Source organism: Gallus gallus, chromosome 3 (assembly GCF_016699485.2).
Source record: "Gallus gallus isolate bGalGal1 chromosome 3, bGalGal1.mat.broiler.GRCg7b, whole genome shotgun sequence".
NCBI lineage: Eukaryota > Metazoa > Chordata > Aves > Galliformes > Phasianidae > Gallus > Gallus gallus.
The window spans coordinates 63,618,208-63,645,579 of NC_052534.1; the positions used below are offsets into that span (position 1 = coordinate 63,618,208).

Sequence of the window (27,372 nt, forward strand, 5' to 3'; positions counted from 1 at the left end):
GGCCCTGTACTTCTAGGCTGAACTACAGACTGCAACACAGTAAATATAGGAAGCATAAATAAATTCTGGTGCTATTTCAGCTTTCTACTCTGAGATATCCTTATCGTATACATCAGTTTGTAGACTTCGGTTGCAAAGAGTGGGTCTGTAATGTGTTCTGTCAAAGAGATAACTGTTTGGCATATCTGAAATCTCTCTCAGAAGAACTTTATTCATTGGTCTTCTGCATGAAGTAGGTCACAGATGCTGAGCAGAGGGGTTAGTAACTAATCGCTGTGGTCTTTGTAGAGCTAAGTACACCATTCATTTAATACTGTGTTTATTCCTTTAGATATCGTGTATCAAAGCTCAGTAAGGAAAAATGACAAATTGAGACTACATAGATAGAGGATCTTCACCACCACTGCATAATCAACTGATATGTACTGCAGCTGCAAAGCTTTTGCAGTATCAGTGTTACAGCTATTGCTACAAACCACACAAACTGAAGCACGGTCCCTCCAGGGATAAAGACTAGCTAAATGAAAATAAGATCAGTCATGATTGTACCTCTAGCACAGCTCTGATGGAAAAAAGGTAGTAAGTCTGAATATTTTCTCAGTTGGATGATTTTTTGGACAACAAGTCATTGCTTGTTACAGCTTTTTTTTTTTTTTTTTTTTTTTTTTTCCCAGATAAGGAGTAAATTTTAGGCTCAATTTGTGTCCATGATGATGCAGTTTCAAAAGGAATGAGAGAGAGAAAGAGAGAAAAGCACAGTTCTAAGCATTCTTGGCTTCATTACGTTCTTGTGTTTGTTCGTCTTCATTTTGACTGTAATGGCATAAGTGTACTGATAAGGTAATGAACTAGATCAAAGGGAAACAGATTTTGAAGTCTTAAAAAAGCCCCAGTAATCTTGCATGCATTTGTTTCCTAATGTAACTCACCACTAAAAGCAGAAAGAGCAAGATAGTGTGGGGAAGTCCTGAACTCCTGAAATGTTGCATCCTGTTTCTAGCATGGGGCAAATGAAGCATCTAACCTTTGCAGACACAAACAAGAAACTAGCACAGCAGACACTACAAAAAACATAAACATCAGCTGCTGTGTGATAGGCACAGAATATTTTGAAATATATTTTGGATATGTGGAATCTCAAAAATAAATCTGTATTATGACAAAATTACTATGAGTACTATAAGTTTATGAGGAAAAAAAGAAATCTTTCTTACCTGCAATTGCTTCAAGACTAGGGATTGCAATAGTGCTGTAAGTGCTAATGCATTTACAGGACCATGTGCGAACTAAGGTTTCCTCTGCATTTTCCAGACCTGGTAGTCTGTCCACGAAGAAAGAACCCCACTGCTCAGATACAGAGTAAGGAATTTTGGGCTGATATCCCTGAAATAAAAACGAGTAAACAAGTAAGCTTAAAAAAAAATATCTTCATGCTCTATGCAACCACAAGCATTAGTTTAAGAAGTCTGTGGTGTTTCTCTCAACTTATGGGAAAACTCTATTTCATCTCAGGAACAATGTGGCTTAAAAATACTGTGAAAAAGAATAACATCATACTCTGATAAGGCCCCTGACTTTGGTTTAAACAATTTCCCTAGCCTGCAAAAGTTGCCTTTAATCTTTTTCCCATAGAAGTCTTTCTGTTATTCTATTTCAGATAGCAGGACCAGCTTGCTGACTTTCTCTGCCACAGCGTCTGAGCAGCGTGACACAACCGGGAGTTCTTCCTACCAAAAAGAACCAACTCCAGCAGCTGCTGAGCTGCAAAGGATAGTGTCTTACCTCTGCTACTTTATCTGCTTCTCAGCTGATGAAATGAATGAGAACAGAATCATGGAAAACCACAGCGAGCCACTCAGTTGCCTAACAAATTATGAAAAAATGGATTTTTTTCCATGTATGTTTTTCAGTCAACAACATACAAACTCATTAAAGCAGTATTGGGAAAAATGATTTCTTTTTCTGCAGTTCATCTTGAAACCTGCTATATATTGCAATGAGAAGCCAGGAAAAGCTCCATGAGGCCTCTACAGAAAGATTAAAAAAATGTAAACCAAAATTGCAAACTACACTGCAGAAAATCTGTTAAAGTCATTTGTGTGCAAAGTACATTTTCAGACTAACAGAGCACAGAACAGACATCCTAGTGGGTGCCTCCAGATTTGTAAACTTTTGTACTTTATTTTCCATTTAACTCCTTTCTTAATAGTTTTGAGAAAGCACCAAAATAATTTATCTTTATGACAGAGATCCATGGCTTTTGACCACAACAAAGCTGCAGAACCAGCCAAACAAACCCCACCAGTAAACACAGAGCAATTGTTTCAGTGGTTCTGACTAACAGTTCTTTCTCTGAGCGCAGCTGGGGGAAGGGACAGGAGCTAATTTGGGTAAATACAGGCATTGATTTCTGTCTTCTGATGTAAATAGGTTGGAAAAAAAACCAAAGATAGGGTATAGTATCAAATAGTATCAAAAATAGCAGTTCAACTGCTGTTCAGGAGCTGCATTTTTTTCTTCCTCTCACACAGGGGCAACATCTCAGTATTTTTTGTCTTCCTACGCACATCCTGGGACTTTATATCCTTTTTAATTAAATGTAGGTAATGAATTAAACTCCATTTGCCAGCTGAATGCAGAAAACTCTTAAGGCCATTCCAGCTATTCAGGTGACTAATCGAAAAGCTCCATCAAAAGTACTGGCCCACATAAATGTGAATAAAAGGCTAATCTGTTATGTTGTTAAGAGTAGTTGAGCATGAACAATGGGAACGATATGGGGCCATTAGTAAGGGGTGGAGTTTGGGGCGTAGAATAGGCGTGGAATATTGTACTAGAATGAATTGTAATAACCACTCCTTGTACCATAAATATGCATGTATTCCCTCTATAAATATGGATGTTTACCTGCTTTTGGTGTACAGGCTACGAATGAGTTATCCCTCCTGCACCCAGTTGGCTGAATAAAACGTACCTGCTCTACAACTACTTCGTGGTTATAGAGTTTGTTCCACAAGTCAAACGTTTAAACAAAGACAAGGCCTTGTTTACTGACAAGTGAAACAAGTCTGAAGCTTGTGCTTTTTAAGATGTGTCCTTGCAGTCAGAGGAATTGCTTTGTTCTTTTTCAGAGATCTGGTTCAGAGATCTGATCTAGTGGGAACTTCTTAATTGTTAAGGAGGAGGAAGATAAATTCAAGATTTATAGCACAAGCCCTTAATAAAACCAAACTCAGATAGAAATATTGTCATCAAGTCATCTGGAGGTGAACTCCTGATGTTCTGATGCTGGCTTACCTCCACATCACAAGTGCAGTTTGTAGAAGGCTACATCCTCATCCCAAATATGAAAGAAAAGCTGTAAAATGTTATCCATTATGAGTTATGCCATTATGAGGCATCTTCTGTGACACTGTGTGTCATTCCTAACCACTGCCTAGAAGATGTCTGTATCTCACACAGAGCGTACATAGCCCACAGTGAAGGTAGGACACTAGGCCACAAAGCCTACACATTTTCCTATATACCTGGAGATGTGTTTAACACATGAACTCTGAAAGGTCCTCCAGCCACCCCTGTAGTAACTTCTCCTTGTATGGCTACAAATCCTGCCAATTGCTGTGCACCCCCTTCTTTGGTATGTAACACCTACTCCCCCCCTCCATCCCCAGAGGGGTGGTTTTGCTCTTAGGCATACCAGTCAGACAGCAGGAGGTTAGACGTTGACTGTAACAGATCAGGGCACAAAGCCTTAAAGACTACTTCTAGACATGACAGAGAAATGATGGTACTCCAACACTCAAAGTTTTCCACTAAATTAAAGCACCTAGGATGCTTATTACTACCCTTACTTTATTAACTGCAGATAAATAGGGCTGGATAACAGACCAGACAGGTTTAGTTAATGAGACCCTTGGGAAACAATGATTTGCTAGCTTACAAATTGCCTGTAGAAAACTGAAATGAACAGGGAACTAAGCTCTGAAGTTCTACCCTGTTTGGTAAACAGGAGAAAGAAAAAAGGATGAAAGGGAGACTAGAATGAAAAGTAAAACTGTAAAGAATTGTACAATTTTTAAAGGCACTATTGAAATGGGGGTTTGCCATCTAAGGCATTGTCTTTGTACTGAGCAGGGGTTACTACAATTGCTTCATTGCACACTGCATCCTGTGACACTGATGTCTGTGTGCCTTGTGCCAGAGCAATAAAACCACCACTGACTCCTAGTGCTAGTAAAAACAGTGCTCATAGTACAGTTCTGCCTGTGCAACAGCAGGTTTTTGAGGTGCTTCCATCAGCAGAACAGTGCTGATAAGGGCCAAAATGAACTGATGTACCCAAATAAAACAGCCATGCCCTGTTAAGGCAATTGCTTTAAGGAGATCTCTCTAACTGGCTGGGCTTCACAGCAGCCCATCAGGTTGTTCCTGGAAGTACCATTAGATTTGTGTTGAAGATAAACAGGAATACAGAGATAAACAGAGCCAAGAGGCCTGGAGCAATCAGCCATCGGCTGAGGTCACTCAGAGTCCTGGAAACAAGGAAGCCTCAAGGGCTTGACCTCCTGAATAGCCACTAGGCAATACCGTGAAAACCAGGTTTTCCTTCTAACTACAGAAATATTGTCTATATCCGCCAATGGCTTATTCCGTCTTTTTACTCCATTCACTCCTACAGCCTTGTTTTTTATACGCTGACTAGCTCCTCTGTAATTATTTCCCTTGAAATCCTGGGATGAAATCCAGCTTTTCTTAGAGTTTTCATTGATGAAATTGATCACATATTTAAAGAACAGAAGAAAAAAACAAACCCTCCAGCCAAGCAAACAAACCCCTGAATCTGAGGGGAATCTAGTTTCAACACAATGCTTGCTTTTTTCTTTTTTTGTTTGTTCCTTTTTTTCTTTTCTTTCCTTGTATGCTGCCATCCACTTAAAAGCTGAGTAATTACATAAATAGTTTTTAGTTTGCTATTCCCTTGCTCATTTGGTTATGACTCATATACTCAGAAGAACTGCAGTTGTTTCCATAATTTCACAGTTCTGTGTATCTGGCTTATATCAGGCATTTAACTGAAGTGGAAAAGACAAAAACTGTTAATGAAAATGGAAATTACTCCCAATTTGAGTGTGAGGAAGGTTTATTTCTCTCTCTCTGTTAGTGATGAAATATCAGTCATGCGACTGAAAACAGTTTTTGTCATTTCTGAAAGATGCAATTGCAAATTAGAGGCAATATTTCATTTATTTAATAATATTTAGAGAAGATTGATAGAAGGGAGGATTGCGTCTTGAATTAAATTGTCAGTCCCTCTTTGCACACACAGCATGGCATGCAAAATCTGGAATTGTGTATTTCTGGGAAATGAATGAATGGGAAGGCCAATGAATAATACTAAGTCCTGTTTGCTAGCGCCTAATTTTCCCAGAACACCTGACTTTGTGCAGTCCTCTGAGTTGGCTTTCCTCCACTCCTAACCAGAGGGTTAATGGGAGAAGTTGATTAGGGGAACAAAAATAAAACTTCCATGAGATTGTAAGGGGAATCTCTTTGAACTAGTCCTGTTAAGTCAGTGGTGTCCAGTCAACTGCAGAGATATGGATGTGACCTGTTGTTCAGACTCCAGTGAGCAGCATGGTAATGAAATAACACCACTGACCTACATGGCCCCCTTGGTTCTGATTCCTTTAATCAACACAATTCATTTCTCCCTTCTTACTCGCTGTCACTGGTAGCGGATGTAAATTGAACAGGGGTTTTCTGTGGGAGAGGTGTTATCTCCCTGAGATGCTGCCGTCTATCATGACTGCTACAGCTTTAGTGAAATGTCAGACACCTCCCTAAAAGTCTTACTTTCCTACTTGATAACTGCAGTGATAGGGAAGATGGATCTTGACGAGAGGTATTGCAACAGGATAAAAAAAATAAATCATTATCAAGGGCTTAGAAACACATCACTCAGTAACTCTTCTTTTGTACTTCCAGGAAAAGAAACATGTTCTGGCTGCTTGTTTAAATATGCCTACTTCAGATGTGTATATTGAGCATGCTTCAGAACCAATGGCCGAGTTAAAGAAAAAAGCTTAGGGAGATGTGTGTTCAAAGGAGCAGTAAGTCTCCAGTCAGAGAGACTACAAGATTTATGGAAGATAATAACTTATTTTTACAGCATTAGTTAATTACACCAAATTTTATTAACCCATGTAACTCCTCATATTTCCTTTTTTCCTTTCTTCTCTTTTTTTACTGAGGAGCACATTTATCTTGATAGGAGACTGCACTTTGTTTGTTTGCCTTTTTTTTTTCTTTTTTTTCCCTACACTTCAGGAAGAAGCCTAAACATTAATGACTACATTTCCTTCTTTATTTCACTGAGTGAAATGTCCTTGTCTCACCTTAGTTTAGAAATCAGGACAATGGAGGAAAACAATAGATAGGTATATTAAAAAAGCAGAGAATTGCTGAGAGGATGAGTTTCCTCCTTCTTGCTATCCAGTGGCAAGTTTGCAGAGGTCCCTTGCTGAAACTGCACTGTAGTTCCTCAGCATGGCACACTGGAGGTACAGCTATACCATCTAAGTGTTGTTCCTTACCTACTTAGTTCTTCAGCAGTGGAGAGAAAGATAAACTGTAGTAAAATTTCACCCTGAGAAGCAATTAGAGTGGTTCTAGTGTTAAAGGCCTGCTTCCCAACTGTGACAACGTGAAAATTTTATATTTTTTCTGAGGTAACAATCAGTAGTTCTGACTACTCTTAGAAACAGTTTCTCCTATCTGAGTGCAACTGTCATCAAAATAAACAGCCTTTGCGGGAAGCAGCAAATGAAAAGTTCTCTGTTTATAAGGAAAACACAAGCAAAGCATATTTCAGAGGGAGAAAAAGAACTTTAAAACCTCATAAAAACTATGGCCATGACATGCAGGAAAGTGTCATGAACTCAACGAAACTCAGGTGCTAGACCTTGAAACTTCTTGCAGGACACAGAGCAGGTTCTCATTACGAGAAAGGAGAAGACTGTGTTAAGAACAAGGGACCATGTGCACTGCTCTTTTTCTGAGTTATCTCAGGGTAATGAAGGCTCTGTGACATCCATGCAATGCCAAGCTGGGACAGGTTGGTGTGGTCCTGATATCACCAGGAGGGTATGACTGTGAGGCATGCAGCCAGCAGCCTCGTGAGATAAGTGGGTTCATGCTCAGCACAGGTGGCAAGAGGCTTTTCTGCAGCTTTCTTCTCTTCTAGGAAATATCTGCAAGGAACCCTTACCTCATATTTTCCTTTCTTCTCCAAGGGCTCAGATTCAGTCTCTGTAGGCACCATAACTTTGTCCCCTAGAAGCTCCTCCAAGATGAAGACAGTTTCCCAGTTGCTATAGTGACGAGCTGGGAAAATATCTGAGTGCATGCTGTCACCAAAATAAACAACCTACGAGGGAAGCAGTGAATTAAAAGTTCTTTGTATTGGAGAAAAACACAAGCAAATTGTATTTTGCAGAGAGAGAAAAGGAGCTTTAAAACAACCTAATAAAAATTCCTCTGTGTTTACAGTTGGCCACGACACACACAGATCTTATTAATGTTTGGGCTTTTATCTTCAAACAGTTCAGTAAGGAAAAGGCTGACTCCACATCCCTTCCTTGCTCTGATTCTCTGGGGGCACTGCCTGGGAATGCCCACGTAGGACTGGCACACATGATGGCGCTGAGATCTTTGACAGAAATAGTTTGCCAGGAAGCAGTGGAAAAGACATAAAAGAAAATGCACAGACCAACTGGAATGCATTTTGGACAACTTTGGAAATGGGAAAACACAGAACATTTTGAGGATTCAGAACTCTTCTGCACCCAGGTGGTAGTCAGCCCACTACAGAAAAATACTCCCACCTACAAGTAGCCTTTTCATCCATGCAGAGTTGTCATTAAATTAAAGTGATCCTAATTTTCACTGATGTCACCCTTTCATCTATTTGATCTATTTTCTCAGGGAGATTGATTTTCTGATGATAATCTGATTCTACATGAAACTGCAGAAATGCATAACTAAGCACCCAGAATAAAACATCTTAGCTAGAAAGTTTACATATTCTAGCAAGAAAAAGACATATACACTCCTTCCAGTTCTGGACTGCAGTTTTTTAAACTCATATCCATCAGGAATGGTATAACATTTTAGACTCTAGAATAGGTCCATCACTGCTAAATAAATGATAAATAGTTGATTACTGGAAGACAGTGAAGAAGCAGGCAACTTTAGCTGTATTTTGTCACTCCTGATGCAGCTTTTGTTACACATTCGAGGAAGTAGCAACTGCATAACCTGTCTTCCTTTTAGTGCAGGGAGCATGCACAGACTTTTCACAAAGAGCAAGATAGGAAATACTGTGCATTGGAGAAGGTGTGGAGTAAGCTAACAAAGGTGACTCTATCACTTTGTGCATTGATAGGTCATTTCAATAAACATCAGCAACAAAGCTGGATGCAATAGTCAGATTTGATATGTAATGGGATTGCTCAACCCCAAAGCAGTGTATGCAGAACAAAAATTAGTGATTTATCACATCATCAACTGTAATGCAAGATCATCTGGTGATATTTATACAGAAACAGGATATTTTTACAAAGATTTAATTCCACTTTTAACATACCTTGGGGTCCAACTTTCCAGTCATCTTCTTCAGTAGTTCATAAAGATGGATAGCATTACCTTGGGAATACCAGCCCGGCTTGTCCAGTGATAACAGAGCCTCTTGCTCTTCGTCATTTTCTGGAACCACCAAGCAAAATTGCCTGCTGTTAGTAAGAGCAGAGCAGGCTCCTGTATTTGTGAGACTTGTGAGAAGCTGCCTGTGCACTGCTTAAAGAATGTGGTCTAGCATGACATGAAAACAACACCAGGATCTGGCAAGAGGTTCAAGTCCTGGTACTGACTGTGGGTTCAGTCAGGATGTTTGGTAGCTGGGGATGGCTTGGATATAAAGTGGCAATTAAGATGTGACCTTGCACACTATCTTGTTCAGCAAGCAGGAAATAAAAAGGAATTGGAGTAGGAAGACATCTGTGAGGAAAGAAGCAGATGAGCATGATCTGCAAGGACTACAGAAGAGCTCAGAAATCATCAAAGCCATGAGCTTTGCCTGCTAAGGAAAGCAAGGAAGGTAGAAAATCACATCGCAGACTGATGGAGGAGATGCTACAGATCTAAGGTGAAACTCTGAGAGAGAGCAGACTGTAAGAATATGTACCTTTCCCAAAATTAGCCACCACTTTCAAACACTGACATAAATGCAATGAAACAGGCTGAGGCAGTTCTTTTGTGCACTAGCCAGCCTTAGATTAGTACATGCAATGAACAGTTTCAGCTATAATCCAGTTTTGGGCAAATTACAAGATGGCTTTATGTTTAAGAGCACTAAAGATGTGCATGGCAAAGTTCACTGATCCTTCTGAAAGAGGAAAAAAGAAGGAAAAAAGGGAAGAGATACACAGAGAAAGACGGCAAATGATCTTTTAATATTATGCATCTAATAATTTGAATAAACACAAGATTTATTCTCAGACAAAACAATTCTATATTAAGGATATCTTACAAAGTAGGAAGAAACAAGGAAATTCAAAGTTGATGCTAACAATTCATGTAGAACATGTGTGGAAATGTCTTTCCCTTTGTTCTCTTTCAGAAAATTATGATATGAAGTAAAACAACAGCCATTAAAAATTCTCCTTCATTTTACTGTTCCTGTTTTTTAAAATACATTTGACCAAAGAACTTTTTAACAAGTGGAAGCTGTCAGATTTCAGCAAATCTGCTTTATTTTCTATGCATTTTCAGGCATTTTTGTTAGGCTGCCTGAATGAGTAGATGCAATTTTCAAACAACACGGATGCAGAAAAAGAGCATTTCTCAAAGCAACTCTTTTGATCTGCTACCAAAGGTTTCTATAGCTATCACTGTCTATGACAATGATCTCTCCATTTAGTAAGTCAGGAGAATAGAAGAGAAAAATAGAGACATTAATGTGGAGTTTTTAGAATAACTGTTTGCAACATTGAATTTATAGCTATAAACTCTATGAATTGCAGCAGCACCAGGTGGCTCTGGAAAAAGGCTCTGCTTTACTGATTCTATGGAAAAGCATGGGCAGCACTGGCTGAAACGATTCTCACTAATTACAAGGTAGATCTCTCACTCTGTGAGACCCATTACTGTCACCATTAGCTATGGGATTCATCTCACTTAGTTTGATGCATCCTGAAGTCAGACTTTAATTTACAGTTACAGTTTAAACAAGTTGGCCAGGCTTCCTTGGTAGGCAAAAGAGTACAATAAGCACTTTCTAGAGGTGCCAGCTATGTAGAAGTAAAATGCTTAATTAAGCTAGAACTTCACTTTTAGGCAGTGAAATTAGGGGAAATTACAAGGCTTGGTTTCCTCAATACGTGGAGGCAGCAAGCAGCATCTATGTCTAATTCATTACAGGAACATCTTGATTTCGGAAAGAGCTTCAGCAAGGTGAGGAATTACTATAATGGATCTGAACAGGCAAGCCTTGCATCTCGAACAATGTCTGCTTGTGCTCAGACAGCGAGCTCAAATATGCAGCAACTGTGTCAGTTGTATGTCCATAATCTAAAAGGGGAAGAAATGCACACTCTAAGGGTGTTTCAGCAGCAGCAAGTCATTAATGAGAAGGGTTTCTAATCCAGTTCCACTTTCCCTGTGGCAAAATATAGTCAGGAAAATTATTCTTCAGCACTGGCCGTTAAGGCCTCTTGTGGTAGTTCTGCCATATGAAAATAAATATACAACAGCTTAAAAACCATTAATGACACAATTGACTCTGGTATTGTATTATTTCCTTGCAACAGCAGCTTCATGACAGTGCTCAAGAAATTTATATACTTCCTGCAAAAGTGCTGCATAAACGTGATTATGGTAGTTCCAAATTTATATATCTCAGATATTCCAAGTGTTTACTTTGGCTGCACTCAGACAAGAAGAAATCTGCTTCTGACCTTTCTTCCATCTTGCTGTTATTGATTCTTAAAAGTTCATTCAAAGGTCAGAACTGCTATGAATATTACTGTAACAGGAAGGCACACACACATAGGCAGGGACGTTAATGTTTCAGGTCTTAGAAGATGGGTGGAAAGGGAGATGTCCTGACAATTTCAAACAGACTGGATAACCAAAAAGAATTTCTTAGATGACTTCGATAGAGCAACTTGCTTCCTTCTGAAGTCTAATATATCACTGCAGACTGGATTCCTGGCTGCAGACTAAAAGCATGCCACAACAAGAAATGCAAAAGCATAAAGAAGGTAAAATTAAAATTATTAAAACCAGAAAAGGATTCTAGTAACACACTCACCCAAACTTCAACAATGATTCAGAGCAATTTTCCTGAAGGGCAGATAATGTTCCTTTCTAACAAGAGCAACAAAAGCTTGACTCATGCTGGGGCTGTATTAAAATTGCAGGAATGGCAATTTGAATATTGCTGGGTCTAACCTTGGGAAATATATTTTGATTCAGAAATGTAACTCAAGTCACCGTAAGCAGACACGTTTCTTCAGATACACCAACTCACTAACATGACTCAGTAAACTACTTTTCTGATTTTCTTAAACACACATTGCAAGTTTATAACACGGGCTGAGGAACATCTGGTTCCATTCTAAACAAATATGCAGAAAGTAATTACTGAAGCTTATTCCCACTTAAATGACAACTGTCTGCAATTTACTTTGGCGCAGAACAGCTTCCTTGGAACCACTGCACACGCTTGCTCCCTGCAGCACACTCTCTGTTTATTGGCCCTACCTGCCCAGATGGGTGCCTGAACACATGAGGTCTTGAGGTTATGTCCACGCTGAATGTGAACTCAGGATGTGGGCCTGTGCTGAGGTGGATTCCCACTAGCTCACCCACAGGGCCATCCCCACACTGCTGCTTGAGCTGGAGGCCACACGGTGTGTGTCAGTCACAGCCGGCCGTGAATGTTCCAGTGAGTTGCCAGGGAGCCTAAGGATACTTGCATTCTGGGTTGTGATGTTAGCCTCAGGTGTGCTGTGGTGTAACTGCAGTCTGTGTGCAGCTCTCTGACAGTCTGTTCCTCTGCTTTCCCGTCTTTCTCCTGATACTCGTAACTGGGAGTTTCTGTACAAACCTTGTTAGGCTCATTAAGGCTACTGATATTTTTTGTTCCTTTGAACTGTGCAATGGAATAAAAACATCAGTGGGCTCTGTTGCCTCTCACGTATATGGTTGTACTGCCTCCTCCTAACGAGGAGCAGCTTTCACTGCACTCAGGCACTTAGCACAGATGTGTTTACTGAGGCTCTGGTTACAACTGCAAGGGGCTATTGTAAACCAAATACATATAATGACCCGACACTCTCACATGCCTCTCTACAAGTTAAAACAATGTCATTTTGGGCCCTGAGGACATTAATATAAGAGCCTAATTATGTCCTAGCCTGGCTTCCTGGCACATTTTGAGGTCTCTTAAGAACTACAAGGCCTCCTTTTCAGCAGGTAACTCAGGGCAGAAAACCACATCACTTCATGGGCAAGACACGGCTAAGTAAAATCCCTCTGGTAGCTTCTTCCAGATCTAAAGGCAATGAGATGGGATGAGATAAACTGTAGACTTTCCCTACAGACCACATCCTCTATGAAGAAAGCTGGCAAAACTTCATCCCCTAGGGACACCACGGGTGATGGACAATGTGCAACAGCACCAGAGTAGTCCTTACCAGACCTGCTAAGGATTCAATTATATGGCCCGATAAGATGAAAGTAAAAGATAAAGTGCACTTTCAAATTGTCCTGGGCATTTAAGAACCACAGGCTCTATAGAGAAATGAAATACATTTTTTAAATGTTTTACATTTCTGGTTTCAAGAAAATATTTTTATTCTTTGATTGAAATCTGCATTGGTGCTAGAGATTAATTGTGCTAAACATTACGATGTGAAGAGACAAGACTGAAGTTTTCCTTGTTTTGTAAGAAAATCAGTATTTCCTTTATAGCAAGTAAGTTTCTTTTGGAAAAAAAATGATTACTGTGGTACAGGAACTGAAAATGTATCACTATAGATTTAGCAATTTGTTTTCAAATTTGTCAAAGCATTAATTTTATAGCCAGAAATAGTCTGGCTAACGAACAAAGCATTCCTATTTAAAACACTGATATGATGAAGTACAAGCAAGGCCTTTTTTCCTTATTTCTGGAAAGTGATTCATCTGCAAGTTCATTTCTAATTATAGCTCATGCAGAGATTTGCTGAAGTCTTTTCATAATTTTATTACTTGTATTTATAACTCAGAGAACTTCTTTTGGAAAGATAAGAGAGACATAAATGCAGAATTTCATTTCTTCTTCTATGTATTCAGTAAGATCATTCTTTTTTAATTTAAATTAAATTAAATAGGGATTTTTGGAGAGGTGCCAAATGGCAAGATAAGAATAAATTTCCACCCAGAACTGTTGTATTCTGAAATCCTACACCTCATCAGTTTTGTAAGAAGATTCCACAGCTTTGTGCATGACAAACTTGGAACACTCAATATCCAGACAAATGTCCCCAATTTTCCATATCAATATTATTGTAGTTCTCCTGGAGATCCGTAAATAATTATGGAAAGAGACAAGCTTTTTCAGGAAGTATTAGAAATTCAAATAAGCCAGGAGAGATATGGTAATTGAGGAAACAAAACAGAACAAAACAAAGCACACAATCATTTAAAGAACATATAGTTTAGTTCAAGCAACTGACTATAATCTTTCTTGCTACTGTGTACTTTACAAAAAAAATTGGCTTTTTTTTTTTTTTACCAAAAAAAACCCCAAAATTTGGCATTTGCAAAATGTCCTTTCTTTTACTGAAATATTGGGTGTCCATTTTACAATCAATATGAACTAAATTAATTCTCAGGAAATAGGATTTCAGTAATAAAACTCATTTTCTACCATGTTTATGCTCAGAAAGAATCTGCTCCAGTCATGGAAAATTTGCAGGCTGTATTGCTCGCTGAGGAAGGGCTGCTCCAGGGATGCTGCAGGCATAAAGAAAAGGAAAGACAAAGAATCCCTTGGCCCTGTTCAAATGTCAAGAGGTGCATCTGGGGATATTTTCAAAAGACGTTCTTTACTTTTGAAACCATGCTAATCTGAACTGGCGTAGCTTGACCAGGGCATTGCTAGAAGACTGATTTGGGCTATTTTGGACTGTGTCCGCAAGTGTGGAGCTGCGTGGCTGTGGAGAATAACCATTCCTCTCAGGCAGATGTTGTGGCTGAGAGTACTAGATTTTGTCTAAGCAATATGGTAAAACTCAGTTTTTAGGGTAAGATGGCCAAGAAAAGCATTCCTTGAATTTTTCAGGAAAAGGGATGAACTGGAGGGAAGCACCAATGACAAGGCCCATCAGCCAGACGTTCTGATCTAAGCTGCAAACACATACAACGTATCTTCCTTACACTGTGCAGACTGCAATCATGGAGTCTATCAGAACCCTGTAAGTCTCTCTAGCAGCATCTGAAATATGGCATGCTGGGATTTGACTTTGGAGCATACTTTTCTACACTAAAAAATGACACTGCAGTATGGTAGGGAAAAGCTTCCTGTCCTTCATTTATTTGGGCCACAGACACTAGAAGAAGAAGGAAAAATAAAAACAAAAAGACCAGCAGTTCTTTAATCCTCCATTTCAGCAAAAATATTTTTTCCCCTATATCTTAATATTTCAGGTATAAGCTGTATTATGTAAAGTGAATAGACAGTTTGATTCTGAAGAAGCATCTCTCCGTATAGCATACAGCAATATACAGACTCCTGCAAGGGCCTTTGATTTTTATTTCTTCAATATCCCTAAGATATCTGCTTTTAAAGAGACTAATAATTGTTGAAGTTGAGCAGCTCTACATAAATTAATACTGTTATTTACACATAAGTATGTGTAAAAAAGAGGAGCAGATGGGATACGTACCATTACCTTCTTTAGCTTGTACTCCAAGTAGCTAGTGAAAAGTTAGAAGGAAGACCTGCAGACACATCCTGTGCCTGTACAGCTTATTTCAGTGTGAACAGATAACTAGATCTGTGCAAACTGGGAAACATGGAAGGAGATATAGAACTGACATAGAGAAAATGAAGGCAAATTCCTTGTCACATACACAGTCATTTTCTATTGCCCCCGTTTTTGTGAAAACTTATATTATTTATAACTTTTTTTCTGCTGAACTGCTTACCTAGAAGTCATAAATTGTGTGCAAAAAGCAAAACAGTTGATAGATCTTGAAATAAATAAATCTGCCTGTTAATAGCTGCTGAAGCATACGATAGTTACAGATAGTGGTTATTAGAACCTGACTCAGGCTGTCCCTCTGCCTCAGCAATTACAAGAGAGCAACCCCACCCAAGCCCATGGCAGTTTCCTCCGTGGCTGTCAAGGACAGCTGCCAACAGCACTGACCTTCCTGCACACTTATGGGCAGGATGTAACAGAGAGTAAGGTCAGTTCTGAGGTCTGGGGACAATGTTATGGCCTTGTGGACATATGTGACTGGATGAATTCACAAGAGAGGCAAAGAAAGTGGCAAGGTTAGAACAACTGACAGAGATTACAAATGCTGTTAAGGCCCACTCCATGGCCAGATGTGTGTCTTCGACTTCAGGGAACATTAGAATGATAAACAATGAGAAACTCTGTTGCTGAAAACTGTATTAAACCTACTGAGATACAGTGTAACTTTAATAAACTAAATGAAGAAAAAAAAACCCAAAACATTAGGAAACTGATGTTCTAAGAAAGAGGTGAACTTTTATGTATTGAAAAGTCACTGTAAATCTGAGAACAACATAACAAGGATGGAGATGATAAGGAAGAAAGGAAACTACTACTTTCTGGCAAAGTAAGTTTAGACACTCTAATGGGAAGACTGATATGAAAAAAATTTAGCAGTGCTTTTTTTTTTTTTTTTTTTTTTTTTTTTTTTCCTTGAAGATGTAAAAGAGAAATGATCCCCATGGCGTTTCCTCTACTTCTGTAGTTCCTTACCTATGCACTTTGTGTGGTTTGCAAAACCACCCTGTGTCTATATGAACATGCGATTTACCTTGTTTCTCAGAATCAAGAGCACTGTGCCAGATCTCCGTATGCAGGAATTTCACAGATAAAATCTCTCGCTACTATTATTCCAGAAAAAATAATCATCTTGGAATGCTCAGCATTAGTCTGGCAGTATCACAGAGACACCTGGAATCTGTGGACAGTAATAATATGTAAATTCCTTTTGCAGCAGATAAGAATCAGTTCAGAATGAATGCATTTACTGATGAAAAGAAGAAGTCCTGGGATTGCTAACCCTATGTGAAAAGACATGCAGTATACATATGCAAGTTTAAGACATCTGGACTCCTACATGAATAATTGAGAAACACTTGCTCTGCAGAGCAAGGAGGGTGAAGAAGAATATGGTACACCACTTTTACCTTTTCCTGAGCTTTCAGCTCTGTGCTCTCAGATATTCTATTTCTCCTATACAAGCAGGGAGAAGCAGAACTGCTACAGGGCTAGTCAGTTCTCTACCCCACCTACATTTTCCCCAGTGTACAGTAAATCCACACCTGCTATTTACTGCAGTTTTTATCTCTTTGCTGTTCTCCCAAGCACTTCATAAACATTATATAAGCCTCAGTAACTGGAAGTTGGGAAACTGGGGCAGAGGTTCAGTATCACATCAGATGATATGCCATGCAAAGATGATATGCCATATTAAGGTTAGAGGACATACAATATGACATATGATATATGAAGATGTTCAGAGGGCTGAAGCACCTCTCCTACAAAAACAAGCTGAAGAAGCTGGACTTGTTCAGTCTGGAGAAGGGTGCAGAGAGACCTCATTATGGCCTTCCAGCATTTAAAGGGAGATTATAAACAAGAGGGAAATCAACTTTTTATATGGGTAGTGATAGGACAAGGGGGAATGGTTTTAAAGTAAAGGAAGGGAGATTCAGATTAAATGTCAGGAAGAAGTTTTTCACTGAGAGGGTGGTGAAGTGCTGGAACAGGCTGTCCAGAGAGGTTGTGGATGCCCCGTCCCTGGAGGTGTTCGAGGCCAGGCTGGAGGGTGCCCTGGGCAATCTGATTTAGTACTTGATCTAGAGACTGACAACTCTGCCTGTGGCAGGGGGGTTGGAACTTGATGATCCTTGAGGTCCCTTCCAACCCTATTATTCTATGATTCTATGATATCAAAGCAGATCAGATCTCAGTCTAGGCTTTCCTCATGATTTACCCTAGTGTTCTCAGTAAACTTCCAGGTCTTCTAACTAGCTTTTTTCACTACTTGCTTCCAATAGCAGATCTGATGTCTGTAGTACAAAAAGCAACATGTGCTTTCTGTGAAAAACAATTCTACAAACTAACCTTAATAAAAGCTTGAAATTTTGGAAGAACACACAAGAGAACTCTAAAGCTTCTTAATGAAAACCAGCACATACAGATTCATGGAAACTATGCTGAAAGGAAGCTTTCTGCAGTGGTTGCCAGTCCCCGTCTGCCAGGAATGTACCATACACAACCCTCTATTTTTGCTCTACTTCAAACTTCCTCAATCCCAATTTCCAAACTGATGAAAAATCAAACCACAAGGTAACTTTTAAGTTCTCTGTCTAAGAAGAAGAAAACAATTAAAGAGAAAAAAAATAATATAAAACCCTTTTCATCACTTATGTCTTACATATATGTAATCTACGTCAAATAATTATTTTTCCCCTGTGAAGTCATATTTGTCAATCTACCCATGATGCAGGGAATCTTCCAAAAATTCATTGTGGAATTCCAGTGGTTTAAGGACTATTATATGAAGTTTAAGCTAAATGTCTGCCAACCAAACTCACACAGGTTTTCTCTGAGTCTTAGAGCAATGGTAAATTTTACAATCTTGTATTAATCCATCCTGCATGCACATAGACTTTGGCTTCTGCAGGCATGAGAGTAGGCTTGCACAGATCACAGCTTTCTATCCAGATTTGAACTCTCTGGTTCAATTCAGTTGCTAAAATACTGGTGTCTGGTAGAATTTGGGATGCTCTATGTTACCCTAGGACCTTAATCCACTTGTAAGCTTAGAAGGCATGGTTCTTCCATATACCCTATGCCACTTCTGCAAGACTTGTGTTTGGGTTCCTTGGGGCTTTCAATTTGCCCTGGAGGCCTATGCTCAGGTCACAAGTGCATCATAGCTGGGATTCCACTCCAGATTCAGAAACACAGCATAAAGGGTCTATGATAGGAAGCACAGCCACTGCAAATTGCACCATTAAGTCAATGGTGCAAATGTACCTTATAGAGTGCAGCGTTGGAATTTCCATTTGGGCAATTGTACAGCTCTCCACTCACTGTTGGTTAGCTCTTCCTTGTCAAGTTGAGTAATATAAAAAATTGATAGATACATGGGTTAGTTTCCCTATATATTGTTTTATATATCCATTCCTGGTATTTATTTATTGATTGTTTGTTCTTTCCTCCCCAGAACAGACCTTTGTGATTTTTAGCCTAGGGAATCATCATTACAGTGTAGTTACCTGACTACCTGACAATTTTTGCTTAAGGGAGAGGCTTGCAACTGAATGGCAAAAAAATCTGAAAACTACCCATCTCTCAGATACAAGTTTGACAAGAAGAGAAGCCAACTATTACATCAAGGGCATAACATTCAATTTGTAAACAGAAGCAGAACCTTTGTGAGTTAATAAGCTTTCCATTTGGAAATTATTTCCATTCTCTTCTATTCTATGGACAAAATAAAACACATTTGTTCAACCAACTTATTGGAAATGCACAAAACAGATCAGAAGGAAATATATATTCTCCTAATCCCAAAATAGAAGCTGATTTGCACATATTTTGTTTTCCTAGTGTTCCTTTCAATCCTCTGAAATTTCCAATTTAGTTCTGACTTTGCTGCCCAGTCCTGGATGGATGCCCTTATGCATGCTGGGAAGTAGAATGAATATGAAAATAAATATTTTGTATAACCAGAAGAAATATTTTGAAAAATAATAGTTGTTTTATTCTAGATTTCCTATTCCAAGAATTGAATGGTGTCTGTATATTGTATCTGTATACATAATCCATGCATTTTCTTCAAATATGTTGCTATTCTAGCATGAGCCCCTGTGTATTTGATGTAAAAGGGCCACGAGCTACTTGATCATTAATACTACAACATAATGTTCTTTTCAGTAAATGAAATTGAGTGAGCTTACATTTCAAACTTTCAGCATTTCTATGGAATTGTAAGAATAAATACTGACAATGCTGTTTCAAAAAATGTCCTACTAGTGCAGCAAAAAGAGTTAATTATGCAAACCCCACTACTCTACAGAATGTATTGTCTCTTCACAATCAGTAAGTAGTCTTCTGTAAATCTCAGGTCTTTTTCATCATCACGTGTTGTTAGACTACTACCATAGTACAAATATGATTTAAGTTGAGTAGTCATAGAATCATAGAATCCTTAGTGTTGGAAGGGACCTCTGAAGGCCATCTAGTCCAACTCCCCTGTAATGAACAGGGACACCACAGCTAGATCAGGTTACCCAGGGACTGGTCCAGCCTTGCCTTGAAAGTCTCCAGGGATGGGGCATCAGTAACATCACTAGGCACTGGAGTACTGACTAGTACTAGAGTACTGACTACTTTGCTTCTAAATCTTGCATGTGAGTATGTTTTCTCAGATACCATGGAGTAAAAAATTGTCTCCTCTTAATAATCTATTCAGGTGTTGGAGAACAGTTTCTTTGATGCATAGAAGTCTGTTTGGTGAACATAGTTGTGTTTGGCATATGAACTGGTCATTAAGGTATTTTGGTTTTGGTTTTGAAAATATGGACCTAGTTATGACAAATCAAGTTCTGTGGGGTTTAAATACCTAGAGAGAATAGGGCTGACAGGCCCTTAGTAGCTCATCTTGCTGTGATTTTTTTTGGATGAATTGAGTTTCCTACGCATGAGAACTTTTGTACCTTATCTCCCCACTACTACTGGCACAGTCCAGATGGGACTGTATCACAGTTCCATTCTTTGCTAAAATTCTGAAATAAAATAAAATAGAAAATGAGTTCAAAATTATGATTGAGAATTTTCTACTGATTCTGATTTCTAATAACCTTCCTATCTCATGGTTTATGTGTTGAAATATCATTATATACATATACTATATTTAATTCTGTTTGTAGTTTATGTAGTTTATGTCATCACTGTATACCATTGTTAAAACAATTGCTCCTTTTAAATGCTCACCTCTTTATCAACCACATTTAAAGCACCATTATAAGTTAAAGATTTTGCAAGATAATTCCTAGAAGTTTGGTAAACTTTTCTAAATATACAGGTTTGGGAGACTTAATTCAGAAAATCAGAAAGATAGTTGACATGCCTCTCTGTGAAGAAAGTTACTAAGTTACTTCCACTAAAATTAAACATAAACATGACTTGATAACCAATACCCAATTTTAAGAAATCAGTGGTTTGGAACTGTCTTCCAAAACAAAAAAGTGCTCTAGCCTACTGCTTTCAATAACTTGAAATAATTACTGAATAATTATTGCATTGTTTGAAAAAGTCAGTGTAGAACACAGCAAGTTAGTAGTTCCAATTCCTTAAACTTATAAAGCATATAACATTGAATCATAAAAAGTAAATCCATCAGAATTAATTGCAATTCTATTATCTTAATTTCACCATTCTGAATCTTGGAAACAGCTAAAAGGATTTTCGCAGTCAAGACTCTGATGGAGTTCTTATGCAAAAAATTTACAGTTCTTCACTGTTTCTGGATTAGGACATTAGATATTCAGATCTGCCACAGATATGATTATGGGTAAGTCATTCAGTCTTTTTGTGTTTCAGTTCCTTGTCACTAACAGAAAAGCTTTTACTTTTGTTTTTCAGCCATTTGTTTATCTGGCCTGTCTGTGGACTCCTTGAAGACAGAGACTGACTCTTATCAAGTGTTTGCACAGTACCTTAAAGAACAGGGTTTTGAGTTTTATTCAGGCCTTGAATATAATATAATCAATAACTAGGATTTTGCAGAAGTGCTAATCACTGCAGCTCCTTTTGAAAAATGAAAACACACTTCATAGACAAAGAATTCTGGATTTTGAATACTTGGCAATTACGCTAAACATGTTTTCCAGATTTAACAAAAGGTATATTGTTTATATCCAGCTTCTGAAAACAGGAGCTTTAGCTTTCTTTGAAATAGCTTTCAGTAATATTCTTATCAGTTTAGTGCCAAACATGGTATTTATTATCAAAAATATTCAGCTGAAGGAACCCCTGCTGTCACAGAAGCACTCTGCAGTTTTTTCAGTGTTTTGATTTTTGGATGAATAACTTTTTATTCCTTTTATCTTCTGAGCTTCTTTGAAGACTCTACAAACATATAAAGAATTTGGCTTGACACATTTACTTTATTTTTTTCTTTTAAATAAGGACAGGCATTGGAGAATGTATCTTACAGTTCAGCATTCATCATCATATTCAGAAACAAACAAACAAAAAAGCCTTATTTCAAAGACTATTTGAAAAAAAAAAAGGTGTTGTTTGTGAACTGTGGTGGAAATAATGGGGCCTATTTTCCTCTGAAATTATGCTCTGCAGTTGGATTCACTGAATGTCAATAGGGTGCAATGTCTCATGGATGCATTTACAGTAGATGGGTCATCTGTAGCTAGGCTCTCCTGTGTGACCTCTCTTATGTCCAATATGGAATAAGTTTACACTGCAGTCTTTCTCTGAGCTGGGACTGATTGACCAGTTTTTTTTCTTTCTGGTATGTAGTATCTGAGAATACTATATATCCAGCCTAAAACTCTGAGAATATTAAGCCATACTCAAACGTGGTAGAAATTGCATTGTTGACAGAGCTCTGCAGAACAGTTTGGGCAGAAATTCCTACTGACACATGCCATGGGATTGCATAAGTCTCAGTCTCAGGAAAACAGACTAAATGTTGAAGAATTAGCCTCGTAGCTCTTCTGGCTAATATGGTAGGGGTATCAGCCAAAGATGCTTGAGAGACAGCACCCAGTTCCCTATCCAGCAGTTAGGAGGGGACATCTGCTGTCATGCCAGCATGACCTGTGCTCCAAATTTACAGCAAACTGCCTTTGCTAGGGCAGCACAGTGCTGTCCTTGTAGAAACAGAAACTGAACTTGGCCACAGAAGCTCCAGCTTCTAATTGGCAAGTACATACAAATGGCTCAGTGAGAATCTGGCCTCCCACCACTTCTGAAGCAAATATTAGTAAAGCCCATTCCTGAAAAAAATAAAACCAAATCCATCCATTCCTTCCCTCAGCAGAAAAGAATGGCTCAGATTACCATGAAAAGGAATACAGTCATGGAAAATTTGGCTTCCTTGTTCTTTGGCTACTATCCACTACTACTCAATGGCATTTTACAGGTATTACACAGGTTTAACTCTGTCACTGTAATAGTGGTTACATATTTAACCAGTCCAAACTGCAGCATTGCCCCTTGCATCATTTTATAACACTGCTATAATGACAGGAGTCCTTAGAATTTGGATGCACTGACCCTTGTCCATTCCAGTTGAGATATTCTATGATTTTACTTCCAAATAGCAATAAAAATTACTTCCTCAATTTCCCACTAACCTGATATCTCTGCAATGGACTCAAAATGTTCTAAACACTTGTTTTTATGAGGCAATGACTGCAGTAGTAGGCATCTTGCGGGGGCACGGGATGTACGGGACAGGCCTCTCCCTAAGCATAGAGAGACAGTGCTATCGTGCTGACCTTGATGCAGAGAAAACAGGAGAAGAAGGATGAGAAAAGAATGTGGAAACGGCCAAATAAGGCACAATGTTATCTGGTGTGAACCAATCAGAGTGGGACATGACAGCACGGTTATGTAGGTAAAAATGTATATAAGCTGTGTTTAGTAGTGAATAAACGCCATTTTGCTGCTCATCATATTGGTGTGCGTCTGCAGTCATTTGGCCCTGATCAGGCCATTGGTCAGTGAGCGCAGAGGCCTAAGACAGGTGGCTAACATCATTGTTGCAGAAAGCAACAAATGACCATCAAAACTTTGAAACCATCAGAACAAATGAAGGTTTCTGACAAGGAAGAAAGTTGCTTTTGTTTCTAGCTGTTCTGACAAGCTCTAAGTTGCTTTCAAGAGAATGCAATCAGGCATTGATCAAGCTGCCAAAGAGGGACTTCAACTGAAGGCATCGTCTTTATGAGGCACTGCCACAATCTTTTCTGGTTTTCAGAATAAAAACAAAAACTGTCAGAATCTATAACTGATTATGAAGATCTCATTATTTAAAGCCTTTCATCATCTATATCAAGTAGTTGCCTAAAAACATATTCCTCTTTCTACAGAAATGATGGATAAAATACAAATTTCTAGTCAAGAGTAGAAAATTAATTCTCACTGGTGTCTTGAGTATAGAACCAGATATTTAATCTCTTAAAATAGCTGACCCCCTACTGCCAGTAAGATACAGGATGTGTTTCTGGTATTAGAGAATTAAGAGAGGCTCAATCTTAATGTCATGTTGTCAAAAGGTATAAAAAGTTCTAAATTTGAAAACCAGAGTATAAAAATAGATTATATATTAGTTATGAGTCCTTTTCCATTACAAAATAGCCAGAAAATATGTGATAAACAATGGCAATACACTACATAGAAGTGGTAAATGAGACCTCAATGAAAAGAATTGCATTACTTTCAAGACTAAGTGAATGATGCAAGAATATTGGAAAGCTATATCCCTTTATAAAGGTGCAATATCACCTGTTCTCAAAATTTCCACATTTTTTAACAGATATTCTACAGTTTTACTAAAAGTATTGAAAATTATTTACTGGGTAGTATTTTGCTATTCTTCTGCCTTAAAAGAAAGAAGTCTCAACTAAAAAGAATGATGTAAAAAATAATATGGCTTACACATTTAACATCCAGGGAAATTAAGCCACTTCCTTCCAGATCCCACTACTTGGGCCTGAAATGCCTTGGAATATAAATACATAAAAATAGCTGTATAGGCTCAACCGTGATTCTCCACACACTTCTGTATCCCATCTTTGGCAGTAATCAAGCCCAGATGTTGCAGAAGAAACCTTAAAAATGCAGACATGGAACCATCTCTTTCTTATGAAGTCTGTTAGGCCATAATAACTAGACTGTCTTCACCCTACAAGGATGTCATTTTATATCTTGCCCCCCATTTTTTTTTTTCTAATTTACCTTTTCAGTTCTTAGCATTTTCCTATATTTTTAGAAGGACTGAGAAGAATTACTGAGGGAGGAAAAAGCTGAAGCAGTTGAATTGTTAAAATGGCAGTTACAAACAAGAGAATTGGAAAAAAATCGAGGACTAAAAGACTTCGCTAAACTGGGGGCTACATCATGTAGAAGAGAGAACATAAGCAAGACAGGAATTCAAGCGTGGAATAAGCAGCTAAGTTGGAACTGTAACTGAAAATGGGCTATGAAAACCTAAGACTCCCTACAGGAAGGAGGAGAGTTTGCTTCTCTGGACACTGGAGAAAGGCACACAACCACAAAAAAAACATATTGTACCCACTGCTAGTCCATATGCAGGATCTTTTTTTGCCTATGCGTGTTTGTGCACATATATATGAAGATATATCATCAAATACATGCTAAAATATGCATTGTATGTTCAAACACTGAACATATAACAATCAGTAACACAATCTTAGCTGATCAAAAAACCTGACCAAAATAGACAGTAGCTGTTCCCGAGCTGGAAATAAAGAATATAAACATTCTATTCAGGATCAAGTGAGAACACCCTGTACTTACAGACTTAAAGAAGATTCTCAGTGAAGTTAGGGCTATCTTTATCATTTCCATTTTAACTCTGCATTGCAAACAATCTATCTGGCAATATCAGAACTGGCCATCAGGACAGTAATTTAACATTCGTTAGCAAGTGATGTGATAAACAGAAAGCTCTGATGTCAAATGTTACAGAAATCTTGATGTTTTGCAGTTTCTCAGATGAACCACACTGTATTTTCTACTTGTATTCCTTCAAGCCCACCACAGAATTTTATATTATTTTTAAGCCAGATGTAGTAATCGAAAGTAAAGGTAGGAAGTCCTGCACTCTCAACATGGGATTTAAACAAACATTAACAACCAGATCCTTAGATCTAATAGCTCAAGATGTTATTAGTATTTCCATGACTCAATTAAAGAATTTCTCTCAGTAGAAGAAAAAGCAACCTTCTAAATAACAAGTACCTGAGATAAATTATGGAGTGTTTGTATTATGGAAATAAATTTTTTTTTGCATAATACTGTTCTCACAAACTATGCGCTTTGCTACATAAGATACACCTAAGTATAAAAACTGTTTTTCCAGATAAAACTAAATGTAGCTGTTAAGAAAACTAGAAAGATATGTGTAAGCTGTTCCTTCATTTAACAGAATGGTACATTGAAAGATAACTATGCAAAATAAATAATGAAATACCGTGCTTTTCAGTGCTTCAGTTTAACAAAAAGCAGCCACATGATTCTTTTAAGACTTCAAACTGTGTTTTGGTTTCTTTAAATGATGCATGTCTTGAAACTCAAATGAAGTAGTGATGCATTTTTAATTGCACAGTTAAAATCATTCTTCACTGTTCTAAATGGATTAGTTTTAAAATGATTTGCCAACTGAAAAAAAAACATTTCTGTGCAACAGTTATCCGATCTCACATCTTTAGACAATAACTTCTTTGTCACATTGTCCTGCTTCTTGTCCTCCTTCAAATGTTTACTGAACACAGTCACCTTTTTGAAATTATTCACTGCAAAGAATTTACTCTCTTCTGTAAGCTTCAAAGACTTCCTCCTAGTAAATCAGCAGCAAAAAAATCCTTTTATAGATGAATGAAATTCATCTCCACAATGCAACACTCGAGGTGTTTGAAATTAAAAACAGATTCCATATTTTTTGTCTTAAGTACATTTATAACATTTGACCTTGTAATAGATGGGCAAATCAAAGGGGTAAAATTATCAGTGCCTGCCGTGAAGTTGTATATTTATTGTGAGGAACACAAAAGGAGGGCAGCAAAAGATATATGATAAAAGTGTACTATTATTTTGGACGTTTCCTCACATAATGATTCCTATTCACTAAACTTCACATAGTCTTAAACAAGCACTCCACTATTTCAAACTGTGTATCTAACAGCTTGTTCTAAAGTATAATTCTTTGCTTTTAATGTTCAGCTTGGTTTTTCAGAAGAAACAAATTTATACAATTTTTTTTATACAAATAAATACAAATTTATTAAAAATAACTCCACTCACACTTAGTAGTTTGAGCTTATTATTTATCTGATGGCTTCATATATATTTGTGCCACTTATCTATTTGTATAGGGAGGTCTCCAGATACGATGTTTTAATGAGTGAGCAATCCTCACTTGAGCATCCTTGCAATGCCAGAATATAGTGAATGAAAACTAGTGAGTCAGCAAGAGGGTTCCAGGGAATGCTACTTCTGTCTGAATGCAGAAGAAAGAAGTAGCTTCATGAAAATTGGTACTTACAATCACACAATGTGATTAAGCTAATTCTACATAATATTTCTCAAAGGAGACAGTAATTTAAAGTCTTTTTCTCTCTTCTGACCTTGTTGCACAGAAAAGTTTTTGCCTGTCTGTTGAATTTACTGAAACTGACCAAAAGGTTCAAATATTGCTAGCTGGATTACTGACAGAAACACAGCAGGATTTCCTTAGGAAATGAGGCTAATAAGATTGTTTAAAATATCCAAAGTGGATTATGTTTTATTTTTAGTTTGCATTATATGAAGCTAAATAAAATGTTTACAGAAATGGGCCTTTTTTACCCTTTATATTTTTATTTTCCCCACTCCATAGTAATAGTTCTCTAAGTAAATTTTTTCTAGAATTGTCAACTTGCAATTTCCTAGTTGTATTCATCCTTTAAAGATTACATTTACCATTTTTATTGCTAACTTTCCTGTATGGATAGAAGAAACATTAAAATGCAGTTTTAACATATATTTCTACTGCTAGTTCTAGTTTTACCATAAAAGTTCCACAGTCAGTTTTTCTTTTGGTCTGCAACAGCTGATTTTCCTGTCACAAAACACTAAAATAGAGTTCAATGTTTGCTAATGTATCCTATTTTGGATACAAAGGTTGATTTGTAAGCAGCTCTTAATCGTTATGATATTTACGAGAATATGGAAAAATTAACTGACTTCATCCATGTTTCTATTCTTATTTGTAGTTTGACAAACACCATTCTTGTAAACAACT

At 37.9% G+C, this 27,372-nt stretch overlaps 1 protein-coding gene and 1 long non-coding RNA gene across 4 annotated transcripts in view; one reads left to right on the forward strand and one right to left on the reverse strand.

Moving 5' to 3' along the window:
- Nucleotides 1-27,372, reverse strand: part of NT5DC1 (5'-nucleotidase domain containing 1) — a 120,065-nt gene that overhangs the window by 11,278 nt on the left and 81,415 nt on the right. For 2 of the 3 annotated variants that reach the window (XM_419778.8, XM_040697550.2), the window contains exons 9-11: nucleotides 8,645-8,763; nucleotides 7,268-7,426; nucleotides 1,215-1,383 (exon numbers count right to left, since the gene is read on the reverse strand). In XM_419778.8, the coding sequence (XP_419778.1) occupies nucleotides 1,215-1,383; nucleotides 7,268-7,426; nucleotides 8,645-8,763 (447 nt within the window). The remainder of the gene's footprint in view (nucleotides 1-1,214; nucleotides 1,384-7,267; nucleotides 7,427-8,644; nucleotides 8,764-27,372) is intronic. The other variant, XM_025148909.3, reaches the window with a different exon arrangement.
- On the forward strand, nucleotides 3,416-14,683 carry LOC121110189. The gene is made up of 3 exons (XR_005858187.1): nucleotides 3,416-3,485; nucleotides 9,017-9,202; nucleotides 14,387-14,683. It is a non-coding gene; the product is annotated as an uncharacterized LOC121110189 (long non-coding RNA).